We start from the raw sequence: 19,579 nt of genomic DNA, 5'->3' as shown, positions 1-19,579 counted from the left end.
TGTTGTGTGATTCAGAAATTTCTTTTAAAGGGCATTGAAGTTCTGCAGAAACCGTCCCAGGAGCAATTCAGTGTTTCAAGTTAACAAATGTATCTCCTATTCTTAGTCGTCCCTGAGACATGCAGTAAGACTGAACAACGGGTCAAAATCTGATGTATGTGCAGGACACTGACTGGGCATGAAACTTTCCTAGAAATGAAAACCAGAACAGTTTGTTGTTTGTTTTAATGATTGGTTTTGTTTTGTTTTCAGATTTGAAAAAATCCAGAGACTACGTCTTTCGATCCATACATTTGATTTTGTGCACGCATTGAAATGTTTGGACAGCCACAGATACTTTAATGATGGCCCAAGTGAATTACTGCATCGATAAAAAAGTCACTTTTAAAAATGACAACTAACTTGGAAAGCTGGAAAACATCGACCCGAAGTTCTAAATTTTGTGAACAGAAACTCTCGAAGCTCACAATTTACTGATGCCCGTACCAGTAATGCACAGCCCTGTGGACTGCATTTTCAGCAGGTGCATTTATTAGCATTAAGTCGCCTGCATCCACCTCGGCCACTAGTCCTTTTGATTCGTTTCTCGAACTGCCACAGCTAAATATACAGCTGTCAAGATCGTTCTACTTCTGTTGCTGCAATTCTGTGCTAAACGGCACAAGGTCGCTGCCTTTCTGTTAGCGTTATAAACCTTACACCACGGTCTGATTTCCTAATGGAAAACCGATGGTTGAAAAAAAAAAAAAAAAAAAAAGCTAAATATAACTCGGGAGTTTACAGCTGTACAGTGCCATTGCATCTGTAACCTGGGCTGTCTGGAACTCGGTGATGAATCCTTGTAGCGTTTATGCCTGTGTATGCCCCCGGGCTTACAAAGGGCCTGGAGAGCAGAGCGTGGCAAACGTGGGTGTCCCTCCAAGGCTCTTCAGAAGCAAAGCCCCGGTGGCTAATGTGCAGGGCAGACACGCAAAGGGTCAGTCTCCTCCCAGGAAAAACACCGTGCCGTTCAAGTGCAGGACTGCTAACTATTTGCAGAGCTCTGAAATGAACCAGTTGAGAAAATCACTTTTTCTTCAGCCCGAGGATGTCCCGAGTTTCCGCAATTGTTCCTGGGGCGACCGGGACCGTGCGTAAGCTGTGTGCGAGCTGTGTGTAACCGTGTGTAACCGTGTGTAACCGTGTGCGAGCTGTGTGTAACCGTGTGTAACCGTGTGTAACCGTGTGTAACCGTGTGTAACCGTGTGTAACCGTGTGTAAGCGTGTGTAGCCGTGTGTAACCGTGTGTAAGCGGCTGTCAGAGGCGGCGGGGAGGGGGGATCGCCCCGCGAAGCGACACCGCTCGGCTTTCCCACCTCCTCGCCTCTTCCCCCCCCCCCCCCCCCCCCCACTGCCGCAGGGGTCCCGGGGCAGGGTCCCCGTCCCCGTGTCGCTGTCCCCGCCGCTGTCCCCGTCCCCTCGGGGGGCCGAGGCATGCAGGCTGCCGGCTCGGGGCCGCTTTCCCCTCCCACTCCGGGCCGGTGCCGGGCGGGTGGCGAGGCCCCTGCGGGCTCCGGTCCCCCCGCCCCGCGCGGAGGCCGGGAGCGGGCCCTGGCCGGCCGCCAGCCGCCTCCCTCCCTCCCGCTCGGCCGGGCGGGATCCTCCTGCCTCCGTTATAGCGCCCGGCCGCCCGCCGCGCAGCCGCCAGCCACCCGCAGCGGGGCAGCATGTCCGGCACCAAGTACGTGGACTCGGAGGTACGGACCGGGGGACGAGCGGGACGGGGCGGGACGGGGTGGGGGTCCCGGGCACAGCGGAGGGGCTGCGGGGCCGCCTGGCGGAGCGCGAGGAGCGGCAGCGAGCGGCGGAGCCGCGCCTGGCACGGCGGGGGGCGCGCCCCCGGGGCCACGGCTTTATAGCCGGGGCAGAGCCGCCCGCAGCCCGGCTCCCCTGGGAGCGGGGCCGCCCCCCCGCAGCCCGCCCCTCTCGGCCCTGCCCGGCCTCTCCCCCCCCCCCCCCCCACCTCTCCCGGCTGGGTTCTGCCTTCCTCCCGTCCCTCCTCTCCCTCGCGGCCGCTCTCCCCGCTCTCCCTCCGCAGGGCTTTCTGTACGCGGCGCCCGTCCGGGAGCAGGGCAACATCTACAAGCCCAACAACAAGATGATGGCAGACGAGCTGAGCGAGAAGGCGGTGCGCGACGTGCACACCAAGGAGATCGACCTGGTCAACCGGGACCCCAAGCACCTCAACGACGACGTGGTCAAGGTGAGGGGGGGGTAGGCGAGGGGGCGACGCCAGCCCGGGCCGCTGCCCTCCACCTGCTGCGCGAAGGGAGGGGGGGTCGGGTCCCAATTCCTTTATTCTTTTCGGAAAAATAAAAAAGAAAAAAGGGAGAGGGGAGGTGGGCAGCGGCTGGCACAGCCCCGCGGGTGCCTGCCCAGAGCAGGGATGGGGAAGGGGCTGAGCCCGCTCCCCGGTCCCAGCCGCCCTGCCTCAGCCTCGAGGGAGCAGAGCAGAGGTCCCGGAGGGGGTTGCATTCGTTTCCTCCTTGCGTTTGCTTTTCCTTGGTGTTTTTCCCTCAAGAAGCGAGGAAGGAGGCTAAGCAAAAACTGGCTGCGCCCCGGTCTCGGCTCTGGTTTATAATTCGGTTTGACTGTTTTGGCAAATGTGGACCGACGGGGATTTCTCCTCGAAGTCCTTTCAGTCAGAAAAATCCTGGGGATGACTTTCCTCTTAGCAGACGAGTTTTGTGCTATACGTGTGAGAGATGAGGATGCTGTCGTCTGGGCTTGTCAGGAGCCAGGACAACCGGGAGCCTGCCAGGTGCAGCGGGTGACTAACCTCCAGCTGGCTCGCTTAGGGTCCGGCACCGTCGTCCTGACCACCCCATCTGTTGGTCACGATGACCCATTACTGAAAAAGAGAAATGTCCTATTGTTTCCGAGGACAAAAAGGCTGGAATCTAGTTTGGGGACGTATGTCAGAAAGATGATTTGTGCTGTACGTGCAGACAATGCAGTAAGGTTGTGAGTAACCTCAAATCCCTCTGCCTTCAGCAGAGTTTGAAGGTGCTGAATAGGACTGCCCGTGTTGCAGATCAAGAGTAGGAATTATCCCCTGGGGCGGGCTATATCTTTAATTAAGGAGCTGCTGTCAGCTCCAAGACCTAGAAAGAAAAGGGATGCATTTTTAATTAGTTTAGAAAAAAAAATATATGTGTACATAGCGGTACAAGACTTCCTTTAAGATGCCTCGTGTTAGGAAGGAGGGAGCGATTCCTTTTTCTGCCACCCGTGGGGGAGCAGCTGAGTAGGCAGGGAATGCAAGGCTGGAGAATGAGGCTGCATCATGGCTCATTGCGTACATCAACAGAAGAAGTCCCCAAAGCAACCAAACCTTCCGAGGATGAGTCACAGCCCCCAAACATGTCGGAATCGAGTGTCCACAAACTTAACTAGGGAAAGAAAACTCCTGCTGGGACGAGAGGCAGACCACTCATGGAAAAAACTCCTAATGGACAGAAAGGAAAATGAAGCCTACAAAGCCCGTCCTGCCCTCCCTGCCTCCCACTGGGGCAATGATTAGGAAAGTTAGCTTGATTACATCCAATCGTCCGAAATGAAGTTGAAAAGTTAGAATTGTAGGAATGGAAAAAGTGAGATTTTTTTTTTTCAGTTTGTCCTTCCAAAATAGTTGTGGACCAACAAATAAATTAATTGAAAACCAGCAGGCAGACAGAACGCGGGTACCGCCTCCGTATCGGTGAGCTTCTGGTAGTGCACGTAGTCACGTCGAGACACAGGAATGTATCAAAGTGAACTTGATGTTAACCAGACGGGATCCATTTTGCGTTATAAAAGCAGCAGCATTTGTAAAAAGTGTGGGCATCACAAAGTGACATTTTTCCACCTTGTCACAAGGATAAATAAGGATTTCTTTGATTTTTATAGGTATTTCATAAATAGGTCCAACCTGAAAATTATGGAGAGGAATTTTGCTACAGTTTAAGTTTGTTCAGACACCACTTTCAGGTTCAGCTTGCTAGAAGTAGCCATAAAGCTCAGATCCAGTTCCTAGTGGACAGACGCTGGGCTGAAGATACACAGATTCAGTTCCTGCCTTAGCCATCAGTCTGTGGCCCCTTCTGTCACCTATCTGCCTCTCTTCCTTCCATTGTAAATCATCCAGGTAGAGAGTAAAAAATGTACTTGGGTAACAGAAGGAGTCCGTAGTCTTGTTTGGGTGCTGAAAGACAGAAAAATGTTGTTTAGGGCTGTTCTGAGTCCAGAAGTGTGGCTCAGGCTTAGCTCTTTTGTTTAGAGACATTACATTTTTCTAGATTTGGAACCTCATCATTTCAGGCATTTCTTGCCACTTGACTATGAGACACAATGGCATGGAAACAGGGGACAAGTCAGTCAACCATGAAATAGAAATGATTAGACAGAGAATGAGGAATCTGCTCTGTAAGCAGCTCTCTAAAAGGCCTCAGTGTTGTCTGCGTTCAAATACTTGCCATAGCACATTTTAAAAATAACCCTTGCTTGTGAGAAGCAGGAGGCATTCCCTTGATGTGCAACAAACAGCATCTGCAGAGCTTTCTCTGCAGCAGATAAATGGGGCAGGCAGCAACAGGGGAGGGAACTAGGCAAGGGGGCGAGGCGTGATCCAGATGCTTTACACCAAAGCTATTGGTGACCGTGACTTTGCTTAGTTTTTATCTTCAAATTAGAGACCAGGTGGAAGCCAAGTGCTGTGTGATGCTTCCAGAAAAGCGGGGCAAACAACTGGGTTTCTGTTCAGGGAGGGGTGGAACGGGGGCCTTACTGACCCTGCGGTGTGAGAGCTGAGTTACGCGGCCAGCAGAGTTGGTGGCTCCGTGCAGGAGGAAGCACAATCTAGTAAAACCACCAGAATTTCCTTCCTGTTCTAATTCCTTCAGCAGGGAGCGGAAAGGAAGGAGTTTCTTCCTCGTATGGCTGCCCTCATGTGTCACTTTGGGATGCTGAGAACATGCAGCAGTTGTTGAGGAACCAGCTTGTGGGGTTGTCTGGTCAAACTGAAAGCAAAATAAGAATCTAGTGAGGGAGAACCAGCCTCTGTGCACCTGGGAACTCTGTGGGAGTCACTTTGTTGATTAAAGAGCTATTTTCCTCAGAATTGTATCTATTTTGTATGGCAGATTCTACTCTGACTTGTATCCCACCGGTTTTGTTTATGTGTGATGAAACGCAAGCACCAGGAAAGAAAGCTGATTGTTGGCTTTTTTTCTGTCATTTATCATTCCCTCCCCGCTGACCCAGGGTTCGCATGCAGGTGCCTGAAGTTCTCTTTCAGGACTTGTTCGGTCTTTGCTCTTCCTGTTTCCCAGTGCACTATTTGTGTTCTCCAGATTGTGGCTAAATTACAGCCTTCCAACACTTTGGAGTTCAAAGTTTCTCAAAGTATCTTTGGTCAAGTATGCAGAGTTTACTGAATTTGGAAAAAGCAGAGGAGGGAGCTAGCTTTTCTGCATTTCTGAGAGTTTGGCTTGCGCTTCTCAGTACTTTCTTGCTCACGATGGGGACAGGCCAGGTAGCCAGCCTGCAAAATCTGCTCCTTCTGGACTAGTGAGGACCAAACGTGCAGTCACATCTGCAGCCAGATCACAATTCTTTCATGCTGTGGTATGGAGAAAGGCCTGTGCCTGGTGCACCACCCAGGGCATAATTATTAATTTGTTTTAAACAAGCGGTGTCTATCTGCTGTTCGTTGCGTAAGCGTCCTTTTCTCTCTGGAAAAAAAAAATCAGTACTTGGCTACAGATGTAACAATGCAGAGCTTTTGTACCAAGTTTTAAACAGTTACGTATTCGTGCCTTCCTCTTAAAGCTGATGCTGGTAAGGGCAATTCAGCTCACTGCAAGGAAGGATCTTGAATTTTTAGTCAGATGTTGACAAGCAGCATAACACCGTGATGTAGGCATGAGGAAGGACAGTGTTACTCAGTCATTTTGAGTCATGCTTAACGCCATTTACAATTTCTTCCACTTTCCAACTGAAAAAAAAAAACTTTAAAAAAAAATTGCAGTTTTATTTAATCCTTCACAATGATGGTTACTGACTGTTGCGCTAAGCACAGTGCAAGTGCATGGAGAGGTGCCTAGGCAGAGCACCTCCCTTCTCCACAGCTCTGACCTGCTGGAAGGAAGGCAGAGACTGTCCCCTGCTGTGCTCAGCTGGGAAGGTTAAGGCGCTGAGGTCTGCCACGCTGATGTGACAGCAGGTGTCAGCTCCTCGTCCTCGAGCGGTTGCACATCTGTGGAGGCATGTTCGTGTCACAGAGTTAGGTCTAACCACAGGATGAGATGGGTTTTTCTCCCAGAGTGTGTTTCTCTCCACTGATGATGCACATAGCTCAGAGACGACACCTCACTGTTACACAGCTGCATTTAAATGAGATGATTCTTAAACTTGGTGACATATCAATGTGCAGCTGTGGGGTTTAGGTTTTAAAATGCAGCACTACTCCGGTGTTTGACTTTGACTATCTGCATGACACGGTTCTGTTCCAAGTGTTTCTTTCAAGGCTAGTCTATGATTCAGAGACTAAAGCTCAAGCTGTTACAGAGGCTAGTTTGTAGGAGGACTGAGCGTGGTCCGAGAACTCTGAAAAACAGTTTTCTTGCACAGGAATTAGGAGTTTTCAGATTGCTAGGCACAGAATTTTTGAACGCTCATAAGGTTACGGAGAATAATTGATTTTGTTCTAATCAAATCTCAGATCTCAAAAGTGTTTAAGATCGTGGTATTATTAAAGCCTTATGCGCTGCCTTCTTGTTTAGCGTGATGAACATGACTCATAACTCCATAGGAAAATGTTCGTTTGATGACAATGGGGACAGAGCCAACTATTCAACATGGATGTTCCTTTTGTTAGAGTTTGTTGGACACTACCTCATAGTCAGAGAAGACAAATATTTTTCCCTTCTGTTAAATTCAACCTAATTCAGAGTATATATTAGAAAATTATAAGAACAATTTGAATTCATTTTAGAATTTTTAACCCAATATATGGAAAAAAAATACCACCATCTGTTGCAGAAAGTATGGCTGTCTAATACTGAAACAAATCATTGAAATCTAAAACTCTTCTGTGGGAACAGGAAAATGTGTATAATAGAGTGGTCTGCCCGATGAGAATTGGATCTTTGGTGTATTTTAAGCAACAGAGAGAAGAAAATACTAATGAACATGGATGAGCCATAAAACTTGTGATACCTGGAAAGCTGAAGAGAAATATAGCTCCAAAAAAAGTTTCTATTTCCCACTGTTCTCAAATACCCTGATAGTAAATAGACAGTGGGATGACATCTGCATCAGCAGCTAATTTTTTGAGCTGTTTGATCCAGAACTACCACCTTTCTTTTCTTTTCTAGACAAATTACAATAATAAAAGCATCCAAGACTAAAGAGGATTTTTAAATTATTATTATTATTTTTTATGTTGAAGACAAAAGAAAAGTTATGGCTTTAAAATTTGTTCGATTTTTTTGTGGGGACAGGTTTGACTCCGTTAGTCCCTTTAATTTTTTTTCTAGGAGATTTCTTATGAAAATGTCTTTTCATAGTTTCAAAACTAACTTCTAATTTTATGCAGTATTATTCTTGTTAGAAGTTATGTCATCGGGTTAGTATTCAAAAGGACAAACAGTCTCAGTATCACTGTGCCCACTCTAAAGAGCGCATTAGCTGATGAAGCTTGCACCCTGTTTTATTCACGATAGCCAAGGAGTTATGCTATAGATGTTAGTGGAGCTGTACAAGGATAAGGCTTGTCTATAGTCTACTTATCTGGCCCACGTACTTCATTTTCAAATAAAAAGGAACTGATAAAGTCAGCTTCTCAGATAAGAAGTGAGAAGATACTATCGCAGTTAAAGGTGAAAGCATCGCATTCCCTGCCCAAACTCTCGCTGTGCCAAAGTACACTCGGAGTTTCAAAGAAGCCTAAGGGAATCTCATAGAAGGATTGCAATGCTTCCTTCGTGAGCTGTCAAATCCCTTCCAGCAACCTCAAACAAATACAAAACACACTTAGTTTTCCCTCAAGATTATGTTAGTATCTCCTGTAGACCTCAGTCTCCTATTGTTTTATCAAGTCCACGTTCATGTAACTCTTTTCCGGTGCAATTTATAATAAGACTGCAACTGTAGGCCAGCAACATCTTGATCTTTGTGAAATATTAAAGAAATAGTTGCCTCATATTTAAGGGTCAGTAACTTAAGATCTTCCAGCAGAAGGACAGCCTTCTAACAGAGGAAATGCAGAGGCCAATCTTTTTTAAAGGAACAGAGCGGTTACTGGGCACTCACAGCAGTAAGCACACTCAGGTAGAAAAGAGGGAATTGGTGAGAACAAGTTACACGGATTTGCTAAAAAAATAATTGCAGCAATTAACAGGAATATGTTTATGGATAGTATACCTAGGTAAGAGTCTCCTCTCATTATACTCCCTTACAAATGATACAACTGATAGAGATAAATAAAAAAAGAAACAGATTTCATGTATAAAGCCCCATGCAAAGTTGCCTTTCTCTCTCCATGTGATACTACAGAGTCCAACATTGCTATATTTCCATTTGCCATTAGTGCCCAAATTTAGGAGGAATGAAGCTAGAGCAAGTTCTAAAAAAGTTATATTCAAGGCTAGCAATCGTGATATTAATGTTATTATATTAATAATATAAATAGATATTAATAGCAATATTAGCTTAATATCAGATCTGTAAAACTTCCAAATGGTATTGCATCAGAGGGCAATATAATGATCTAAAAAACTCATTAGAGGATACCTTTGCATTTATTAATGTTTCTGAACTCTGGTTAATTCCAGACCTTACTGGAACTGATTAAAAAAAAATCCCCTTAGTTTTAATATATTCCAAATTTCACCCCACTGTTCATGCTGAGGAATATGCATCTTTAAACATACAGACACAAATATATATGCATGCACATACACAAAGATAACTCAGAGTTTTTAGCTAAAGTAGCTGCATCAAATGAGGAGGAACTGTTCCACATGAAGCAAATAATAAACGAAGAAAGCTTCATAAGAGTTTCCCTTTGAGAAAACTGCAATAACCTCCCAGCAGCCCAGTTTCCAGGGAGGAAAACAGCCACTTCATTTTCTGACCACTTGCTCTGACAGCATCGACCCGTTTGCCAAGGAACTGGCTGATGCGATATCCCCACCTGCGCAGGAAGTTTAGCTGTGTTTCAGAGGCGTGCAGATGTCTCCTTGAAGTTGCTATTCTTTCCTTCTGCCGGGCTATACTGAGAAGCACAGACAAGTGCTTCAGGAAGAAATCTCTGGAGAATGCCTGGTTGCTGCAGGGCTGACCCATTGCCACCAGTGGCGTACTTCTCGTGAATACTTCCGCAGATTTAGATGAGCCTGCCCATCTGATAAAACAAAGCGCATCACCAGGGCTTTTCTGGTATGTAATGAGTAATTCAGCATCGTCAGAGGTTCTCCTCTTGGTAATTAGTAGCAAAGTTTGGCAATTTTCATTGATGTTCAGTTTGTGAAATGATGATCTTCACTCTTTTCTAAGTCAGGACATAATTTTAAATTGCTCATAATCTGTCTAAATATTTGTTATTCGTGCAGCAGTGGTCACTCCTGACAGGAGAAGGTTTTCTGCTCTAGCTAGAAGAGTGTAGTCCTTTAACTCTGTTTTCCAGCATTAATATCCTTGTTTGTTAAAGCACTATTTGCTTTTTTTGGTGTACTCTATAGTATTCAAGAAAGATTCCCTATCTCCGTGAAGAGATCTGCCAGCAGAACACTCTTTCCTGCAATATGATGGAAAGTAGGCACAGGGAGAAAGAGAACGTAATGCAAATTCCTCAGTCAGTTTGTACAAATAACTGGGCTTGAACTCTCCCATGAGGGAACCTTGTCCTTCTCTGGGCACAGTTCGATGCTTGTGTTTTGCATTCACCCATGCCATAGCCTAAGGCTTATACAGGTGCTCTGGTATAGAAGTCGTGCTTTATAACACACCTGACAGCCGTAAAATGTCTAGGTGTTGTTAAACTGTATGTTTTCAGGCACAAAGTTATCAGCTTCTCTACGTAGTGCTGATAAATGTTTGCTTGGTGGAGACTGCACAGTGTTCTTAAAAAAAAAAAAAAGGTGGACTTTTTTTTAGGGTCAAAACAAATGAGGTCACTGTTCAAGTTTCTGTAATCCCATGCAACCTAGGTCTAGACAGACGTACTCAGGCAGAGCAAGAGCTGTGCTGGACAGCCAGGCATCCTCCTCTTCCTCTTTCACGTAGGCCTTGCAGCCATGAGGCACTACCTTGTCCCACACCCTACACCCCCAAAATAGTGAAGTCTCTTGGGGGGTGAGGGAAGGTGGAAGAGCAGCTCTACCGCTCCCAGTTCCGACACCTCCTGTGCTTTTTCCCTCGGGCTCAGTAGAAAAAACCTTATATGCTTTTTTGTCATTTTCTGAAAAAATGTGGCAGTGGTCAGGAAGACGAGCACTAGCAGATGTGGAAACATGCTATTTCAAAGAGACAAGGAAACATTTAAATGTTATTTTCTTCAGCTGAATGTTTTCTTTAAGGGACATTGAGTGCTTTGGGAAATTTTGTAAGTTGCATTTGTCACAACAGAAAAAAATGATCGTATCTGCCTTTTGTTACATGTCTGTTCTAGTCTTAAAGAGACACAATATAATCTGAGGAAACATTACTTATGGGCTTAGTAGCGGGGAAAATACTCTTTTAAAATAGCACGGGGTAAGTCGTAAAGACAGTCAGTGTCTATACTCTGTGTTAAAAATGTAAGGAAAAGCAGCTAGTGACTCCATCTTGCATAAATATGTATTCGTACATGTTAGTTTTTCATCATAGACCCGACTTTCAGTCTGGCTTGACTACAGCCCTTGTCTGGCAGAACACTTAAGCATATTGACATCAGTGAGACCGTTCCCATTGTTCAGGTTGTGTGCGTATTTAAGCGGTTTGCCTGATTGCAGGTATGAGTGATCAGTCAGAAGACAGCCAGTAAGGACCTGAGCGTCTTTTCACTGGCTCCGAAAAATATTGATGGCACTCAGAAATGTAGGCGTGCTGAGCTCTTGGTTGGGTTCCCCCTCACTGGAGCAGTGGTGGTGTCTCTGCTCACCTTATGTTGTGAGCACAGCAGCAGCACACGTACTGCACGTGAAGATCTGAGCAATTACAGTTGCAGAAATGTGGGTTAGGCCAAAGCCTTCGTAAAATGCCAGTGGCCTCAATACTTTTTTCTGATAAACCCATCACAGTAAATTTTCTGTGGAATGGATACCTCAAAGGACAAATTTTGAGGAGAAGCATAACTGTTAGGTAGGCAGTTTGAGGTTGGAATTTAACTTGCCTTTCTAGCCTGCCAGATTTTGTTTCATAGGGACTAAAGTGGCAAGGTCAACTATTTTCGTATATAAAGCACATATACTTGAGTCAGCTGTTTCATTTGTTTCGTGTTTTTGGGGGTATTTTTTGTTTGTTTCTTTGTTGTTTTGTTTGTTTGTTCATTTTTTTTAAAGCAATAGCTTCACACTGTTAAGCTTTTTTAATTAATAGGGTTTTTCTTTAAACAGCCTTTGAGGAAAAAGGCAAATTCTCCATACCATTTCCCTTTGTTGTAAGTAAATCTCTTTTAGAATCAAAGCAGGTCCCTTAATTTCCTGATAAAAGTTTAATAAACACATGCAGAGCAAAAGAAGCTGCAATAATTCTCATAGCAGAATCAGACAAAAGCTTCAAGCAATGTAAAAACTGGCTTCACCAAGCTGAATAGTAGGAAACAAAGAATAGCTGAAGTCAGGAAGTGCATTGTAGGCATGGAACAGAAGTTGATAGTGTTTAATAGCTTTGGCTGAAACAGAAGGCTGCAGTGAGTTATTAGCATCCTTTAGAGGGTCAAAACAAATTTCCTTTACTTCTCTCCTTGTCACAAGTGAACGTGCCTGTATTTTCATTAGCTTGGCAAATAACTCACAGTTGTTTCACAGCACACCCTGATAGCTCTAGAGGAACAAACTGCATGCTGTAATCTTCACAACAGGACCTATGCCTAACCTTTACATGAATAAAGCAGAGTCCCTCATAGATTTACATATATTCGATGCTTTGGCAAAAGTGGAGTTGAGAAAAGTACCCTAAATAGAGGTATCTTATCCTTGTGAGCCAGTTAGGTCCATTTCCAGAAATTAGTGAAGAGCTGCAGAGTGTCTTTCTTCCCTAGGATCGTATTTCTGGCCACTTCTGTTTCTTCTGTCACTCCTATTTTTAATTTACTTAGTTCATTTGGACTCCCGTTATCAGGCTGATGACACTCACCATTACTGAGTGCTGTTGAACTAAAAACCAGAGGGGAATGATAGAAGAGACTGAGGAGTGAGTAACTGAAAGAAATACAGCCCACAGCAAGGCAAAGTGCATCCAGTCACCTATTCTCTCTGCTGCTTGCTGAGAACAGATCCCTTTGAGTTAAAAACAGGATCTTTCATGGGAGTGGTTCAGCGCAGGAAGAATCTGGGTGATATCTCAGTTCCTGCAGTGTGAGGACTTATCTGCACTGCCTGAACGATGAAATAAATAGCACATTTCCCAGCCAGTGGGATTCGTACGTGATCTGGTAGCAGCTGAGACATGGAAGAGCCCAGCTTACTTCAGCTCATTGGATATCTTGATTTAGACTTTATGCTGCTCCGGGTAAGCCTAGTTTTGTCAGCATCGCAGATGTTAGCATTCCAGCTGTAGCTGGACCCTCTTGACATGTATGTTATTTCATAACATTATTGTGGCTTTTAGATGGACAACAGGTTCATTTTAACCCGTTCATCTGAGAGTTTTTACAGTTGACAGGCAGTTTTTCTGTCTTTTCACTCTCAAATTCAGTTTGATATCTTCCATATGCAACATGGAGCAATGGAGAACATGGGACTTGAGAAATAATGAAATGGTAAAGACAACAGTTATGGTTCCTATAGCACCATCTATCTGGGCTCTGTGCGTTGGTAGAAACATTCATAGTGCTGTTAAAATTACTCCAGGGAAGTACTCCACCAGCTCTTGGTGATTGCTGGTGGCATAAATACACTCCTATTACAATCTCAGACAGATTGATGCCCGAGTACTTTTAGGACAACCGTGTATGACTTGAGCTGGGAAACCCTGGCCAAAGATATATCGTGAATGTTCTGACATTAGCATCATCTCCTGGAATGAGGACAATGCTGCCCATCTGGAAATGTTATATGGTCTGATTCTTCTGTCAGCTCCCCAGGATTAACTCCGAGGACATGTTGGGTCACGCAACAGGCTAAAACCATCAGTTTCTGAGAATCGGGATTACAGAAAATTTGCTATTTGATTTGAAAATCAATGAGTTTACCATCTTACATTTTTCAGTAAAGCATTCATTATAAGTACTTATTTTTAAAGGAACCAAATTACAAGCCAGTCTTAATATTTATTTGCAAAGTTTGAGGAGCTTCACATTAACTTATGGTTTCTTTTTGCATGCCAAAGACATGTTTTGCTGATAAAAATAGGTCCCACTTAGCTAAAGATATAACCATGAAAAGGAGCTCAATGCAAAGCTTCTTTCCTGGTGAGATTTAGTGTTTCCCTTATCAGTTAGTTGAAAACACAAAAGATGGACTCCGCTATAACTGAGCGGAATATAAAGACTTTGGGCATGACCCTGAATAGCCCTTGATGCACTGAACTGCTGTGTGATAGCTATGTGCACAAGCTGTCTCTGCCAACGATCGCAGCATCAACTGATGGGAAGAACATGATAAATTGCCATAAGTTTTAGAATAAGAAAACTATGTAAAACCTATGAGGAAAAAAATGTAGTCTTCTTGTAATATCATTTTTGAGAAGCTACTTTCTATTGCTGAAATCTTTTTTTTTTTGTCAACATCTGCATATTTTTATTATCTGATTTCAAGGCTAATGTTGATAATAAGCCAAGGGCACCCATTTGCTCTGAAAATGAACTACCATGCAATAAGGGTTACAATGAAAAGCTTGCTTTTGAATTGCTGCAAAAATAGATACTGTAATCATGCTTCCCAGTGTATTCCAAAAAGAAAACAAAATTGGGCATACAAGTGAATATACATTCCAACAAGTGAATATACATTTTTCCAATGGTTGAATAAGATTGATTTTGGTGAATAATATGCAGCTCTTGAAAACATCTTAGTTTTATTTTTTTTTTTGAGATTAGATAAAAGACAATTAGATACCATCATCAGAAGATATTATTGACTTCTCCGTGTATATATCTCCAACTTTTTCTTCTTTCTGTTGTGATGCAGTCCTAAAAATGCAGTGATTGATACCAGGGCATCTGATTGTTTCATCTGGAATATGAGATCACAATACATCCTTGCTCTGTCTTTCTAGACTGCAGATAACTTCTAATGACCAATTCATATAATTATTTTATGGCTAATGTACTTCGTAAAGCTAATTTTGTGTCATTTATTTAGTCTTCCAATGTGAACCTTTATATCTAATAAGACCACGGTGAAAATATAGAACATACTGTTGCCCGTGAAGCCCTTACCAGAATTATTTCTGATAACTATAACTATACAGAGTTATTATAACTATATAGAGTTATTTCTACTAGAGCTTCAGTATTTTGTCCCACTGAAATTACAGAGCCCAAATAAGTTCCGATTTCCTGTCTTAACTCAGCAACAAATGTAGTGTCCTGTATATGCTGTTTTTATACACCATTTTCCAGGAAACTGTTTTCCAAGATTAGTACTAAAAATTCACATGACCTACAGAAGTGTAGGCTATTTAATACATATCGAAATACTGCAGAAGAGAACTGTGACTAAGACTCTCTTTTCATTTTCTCTTTTTGAGGTTATTATTTAAAATTATGCTGTTCAGTTTCAGAAACTCCAGATAGACTTTTGGCTCTGCATGCCTTTATGAGAAGTGCATGGAGCTGTGCCGTGTTTGTTAGGTACTCAGCCGATGCAGATCCTGCCGTTGATTTTTGTGGAGACAGAATTTCAACCCAAATGCTAGCTTAAGGTATGATAGTGATGATCACGATGATGATGAAATCCCATCGAGAGGAATCACAGATCACTTTCAAATCACTAAAGCCTCATTCAGAGCAGCAGGTAAAGAATAGAGGGTTTGTAGTTTGTTTATCCAATATCTGGAGAGATGCATTGACCTGAGCAGGAAAAATGACATTTAGGCCCAGTAACACATTAAATTAAGCCAGCTTGATGTTAGGCATTCAGGATGTCTGATATCACATCTGATTCTGAAACTTTCTCACAAGGACTGTAAAGCCCTTCAAGCAAATTGCCCTAGGCTGTATACTTTTGCTTTGGAATTACCTTTTCTTGATAAAACTGGGAAGACTAGTGATTTTATAGTACTTTTCCTTTGTAGTGAGTGGGTAACTTTTGTATGGTGCTGACTGAAGATTCAGTGGGAGAGAGGGAGAAGTTTTTTTCCATTTTTAAATGAAAAGAAGTGATTTTGAGCCTTTTCCTCCAGTATAAGCAATATTTACACGGTATATTTATATTCACCTCCTTCCAGCCTGCTAAGGTATGCGTGAGTTTCTGAGTCCTCTGGCCCATATCATACTTAGCCTGCTCCTGTAAATCATCACTTATGGCAGCAGCATCACTGGACTTTGGGATCCAGTCCTAGGAATGTATTTTTTTTCCACCTAATTTAAACAATCATTTAGTTTCTTGCAGAGGTGTGCTGTTGTGATGTGCTCCTTCCTTTTGAATGCAGTACCTATACAATTTGTTGTGCTAACTAAATTAAATATCCTGTATTGTGGGTTATATCAAACACGTGTTTGTGTGACATGGAGCTGAACTATCACTACAATTCTGTTAATTTTCCAATAGAAATGTTATGACAATAAAGCTTCCTGAAAAAGCTCAGTATTTGAACATAGAGCAGTAAAATATGCATGCTGGAATGTACTGCTTCCTTAGGTGACTTTTTGAATGATTTATGAATAATGGTCAAAACTATGAAAATTGTGGAAGAGTGTGTTCCTTCTAAACATTAGTATGTTAGCCTATGTCTTTCACGAACAGAGGGTTATCACATAAACAGGATAGGTTAGAACAAAATGGCTCTAATGTGAAGAGCCTCTTTATGTTTAACAAGATTGAAGAGCTCCCTTACCCTTTCAGAATAAAAAGGAGATCCATCTGATGGTGATCTAAATCCAGCATTTGATTTTTCAGGCTATTAAGAACTATCCAGACCTGTTTCAAAAATATATATTTAAATAACTGTTCTTAACATTTATTAACTGTCAAAATTTAGCAATGCTATACAAGGTAAGATAGAAAAATCAAACAAATAAAAGAGATTTTACTGACACATTCTTAAGGTGCATAAAATGTTGAAGTAGTGAGTACGTCTATTCCACTTGTAAAAATGTGAAATGCTTAAGTTAGGCAATGAAAGCATGATGATTCTCTTCAACTGGTTCATCTCTTAAGTAGACTTTAAGGGCACTCTATACCCTAAGGCTGTAGAAGGGGAGGAAAAAATACTCAGATTTGTGGACAGTTCTCCATCTAAAAGTTAGACATCTAATTCTGAGCTAGTCATTGAGGCTTCCTGATAATCATTGGGTGTAAAAAAAAAAAAAAGGAAGTAAAGAAAAAAAAAAGACAAGGCTTATTCATATTGTTATCATAGATATGTTAAAATGGGTTGAATCATGTTGGGATGTAGGGATTACATGTTTCAGAGTTTTGTGCAGGGGACCATTGCTTTCCAGGTGAGGGGTTTCTGGAATCCACACTTAATGGGGACACTTGACTGACCTGCTTTTGTGTTCTTTGATGCAGATTGATTTTGAAGATGTGATTGCTGAGCCAGAGGGAACACACAGCTTTGATGGGATTTGGAAGGCCAGTTTTACCACCTTCACTGTAACGAAATACTGGTTTTATCGTTTACTGTCAGCAATCTTTGGCATTCCTATGGCTCTCATCTGGGGCATCTACTTTGCCATCTTGTCATTCCTGCACATCTGGGCGGTGGTGCCGTGCATAAGGAGCTACCTGATTGAGATCCAGTGCATTAGCCGTGTCTATTCCATCTGCATCCACACGTTCTGCGACCCACTGTTTGAGGCTATAGGCAAAGTGTTCAGCAGCATCCGAGCCACAGTACGGAAAGAGATTTGAGGGACATTTCAAGAAAAGCCATCAGCCTAGAGAGTGGGTGGGGGTTTTGTGTTGGGGTGTTTTGGTGCCAGTTTCGTTTCCCAAAGCAACATAACAGCAACTGGTGGATTTACTGGCCCAAAACAAAGAATCACTTGCTCAGTTTCTTTTTCTACTGTGTATTCCTACTGGACTACTTGCTTTTTTTATTATTATTATTATTTTTTCCTCTCTTTTCAGCCTGCATTTCAAACTAACCGTCAATGGCTGTTTTTCCATGCCAGCTGCATATCATTTTGCTGGCTGTTCAGTTCAGAGACAGAAGCGTTATGTTGGGTGCGTTTTTATCTCGCTGTTCATTCCTTGTAAGATAAATCCATAGAGATACCAAAGAATGACAAAAATGTTTTCCAACACTGTAATGCCATTCATTTTATTGTGGCCAAAGAGTGCAGAGCAACTGCAGCAGAATGAATGTGACAAGCTGGCAGGTTTTAGCAGAATGTTCTTTTCCAATTGTATCGTCAGTTGACTACAGCGATTTGCAGTCGTGGTCAGGTATGGTGTACTATGAATACATTGGTTAAGTAAACAAATTACTTAATTAATACATGACCTGAAAAGCTAACGCTTCATCAGGCTGGAAACATAGACATGTGAAAGCTTTTCGCGTCCATAAAAAAGCTTCTGTCTGTGCCTTTCGCTCTCTCTCTTGGAAGTTTGCAGCCAGTTGTTTCTCAGCCTTCTGTGGAATTGTAGAAGCAAACTGCAGTTGAAAACTAAAACTGGTCATTATAGACATGTTTTCCTAACTGTGACTTATGACACATCTCTTAGCTAGCATTTAGGTGCTTATCTCATAGGCTTCATTTTTTTTCCAGAGTATTCATTTAACTACATATTGTAAGTATGCCAGAGATAACCCCGAGTTACGAGAAAAATGAAGGTGTGCCAAACACAAGCCACAAAATGCCAAGGAGGAGCTGCCTCTGAGAGAAACTTTCCTATCAGCTTTAAAAACTTTCCTATCAGCAGAAGTCAGCATGCCACTAGCACACAGATTATTTTCAGGAGAACTGACGCTTTGCTGAGTCTAAACTAATCCATCACGAGAGATGGGTTAGAGCTTCAAATCATGGGTTTGTTCGTTTGTTTTTAGACGGGCTGCAACATCAGGAAGTCTGAAATGGAGGGTGTTGTGTGAAGCTAGCCTATGTTGCAAGGTGCAAGGCCTACAAAATTGAGCCCTTGCAACATATTCTGATGCTGTGACCTACAGGATCCTCCAGGAACTCCTGCAGGAGGTTTTTGCCCTCATGATAGTACTGTGTTGAGAGATACTGCCTGTATCCTCATGTGGTTTGCGTGAAGCTTTTGTAAAAATAGTTGTGAGGCTGATCAGCTTTATTGTATCCTGACCTGGGGTCTGAGCCTGCTCCAGTTGGCACCTACAGCAAACCAGTTCTTGACCTCCAAGAGTGCAGGACTTGGCCCATGGGACTGAGCACGGAGCTGTCTGGTACACCTGCAGCTTTTTTATTTAGCGCTGATATTTCACTTACTGCTTTACCTAACATGGGAGTGCCTTCGGTTCTTTTTCTACCAAAGCATTGAAAACGTTAGGAAATGCTGCATTTTTTAAAGGGGGTGGGAGGGAGAGAAGAGGGGAGAGGGTGCACAAAAAGTTACAAAGCTATTAACTACTATTGTTTGCATTTAAAACAGACACTGGTATGGATGTAGTTTTATGTTTTTCTATGTACATAGTGGAGAGTGTACTATTATAGATTTTTTCAGAATTAAAACAAGCAAGATTATAAACAAGAAATATTTTATCTTTTTATGAGGAAAATCACTCTGAAGAAAACCTTGATTTATCATATAAACTGTATATCCTGAAAGATGTCTGTTCACTTAGATTTATTAGTCCCTAATCCAAATACATTGCTGATCTGATACATTTACATTGTTGTTATGTGCTTACAGATATAACTGACACTTTTTTAATTCTGCATGTACATTAAAGACTACAATAAAACAATGTTTAATGGTAGCTACTGTCTGACTTCTTTTTCCTTAAAAGTCATGTGAACAAATCTCATGTTTTGAGGAAGAAAAAGAATATTGATAAAGAAACAGAAAACAGTGCCATTTGTTTCTCAAGAAAGAACATGCAAAACATTTGTTGTTTGTGTTCCAGGATCTAAATCAGGAAGGTTCTTCCCAACAGAAAATTCCATTTCTCTCCCAAAGAACTGTTTTCTGTTGCTAAGTAAGTAGGCAGTGCATACAGCATTGAATAGGGACCCCAAGCTTGCTTAAATGCTTAAAGATGACAAATTCCTTTGCTTGTTGTTCCT

General features: G+C 42.8%; 1 protein-coding gene across 1 annotated transcript; it reads left to right on the top strand.

Annotated features, from left to right (window-relative positions):
* Nucleotides 1-1,490: 1,490 nt before the first annotated feature.
* CAV1 (caveolin 1) lies at nt 1,491-19,272 on the top strand. The gene is made up of 3 exons (XM_080606969.1): nt 1,491-1,736; nt 2,078-2,242; nt 16,899-19,272. Exons 1-3 carry the CDS (start codon nt 1,707-1,709, stop codon nt 17,238-17,240), a joined length of 537 nt encoding a protein of 178 aa, XP_080463095.1. The 5' UTR covers nt 1,491-1,706; the 3' UTR covers nt 17,241-19,272.
* Nucleotides 19,273-19,579: the final 307 nt, after the last annotated feature.

This window comes from Anser brachyrhynchus (assembly GCF_964034855.1).
Source record: "Anser brachyrhynchus genome assembly, chromosome: 1".
Taxonomy (NCBI): Eukaryota; Metazoa; Chordata; class Aves; order Anseriformes; family Anatidae; genus Anser; species Anser brachyrhynchus.
Note: the sequence above shows the minus strand (reverse complement) of the source record. Positions and strands in the feature narration are given on the sequence as shown.

What these genes read in the sequence shown, in the direction of transcription:
- CAV1 (XM_080606969.1), top strand. Translation starts at nt 1,707, where the DNA reads ATGTCCGGCACCAAGTACGTGGACTCGGAG. An exon ending in CCAAGTACGTGGACTCGGAG is followed by an intron (nt 1,737 to 2,077) that starts GTACGGACCGGG and finishes CTCCCTCCGCAG; the next exon opens with GGCTTTCTGTACGCGGCGCC. An exon ending in TCAACGACGACGTGGTCAAG is followed by an intron (nt 2,243 to 16,898) that starts GTGAGGGGGGGG and finishes TCTTTGATGCAG; the next exon opens with ATTGATTTTGAAGATGTGAT.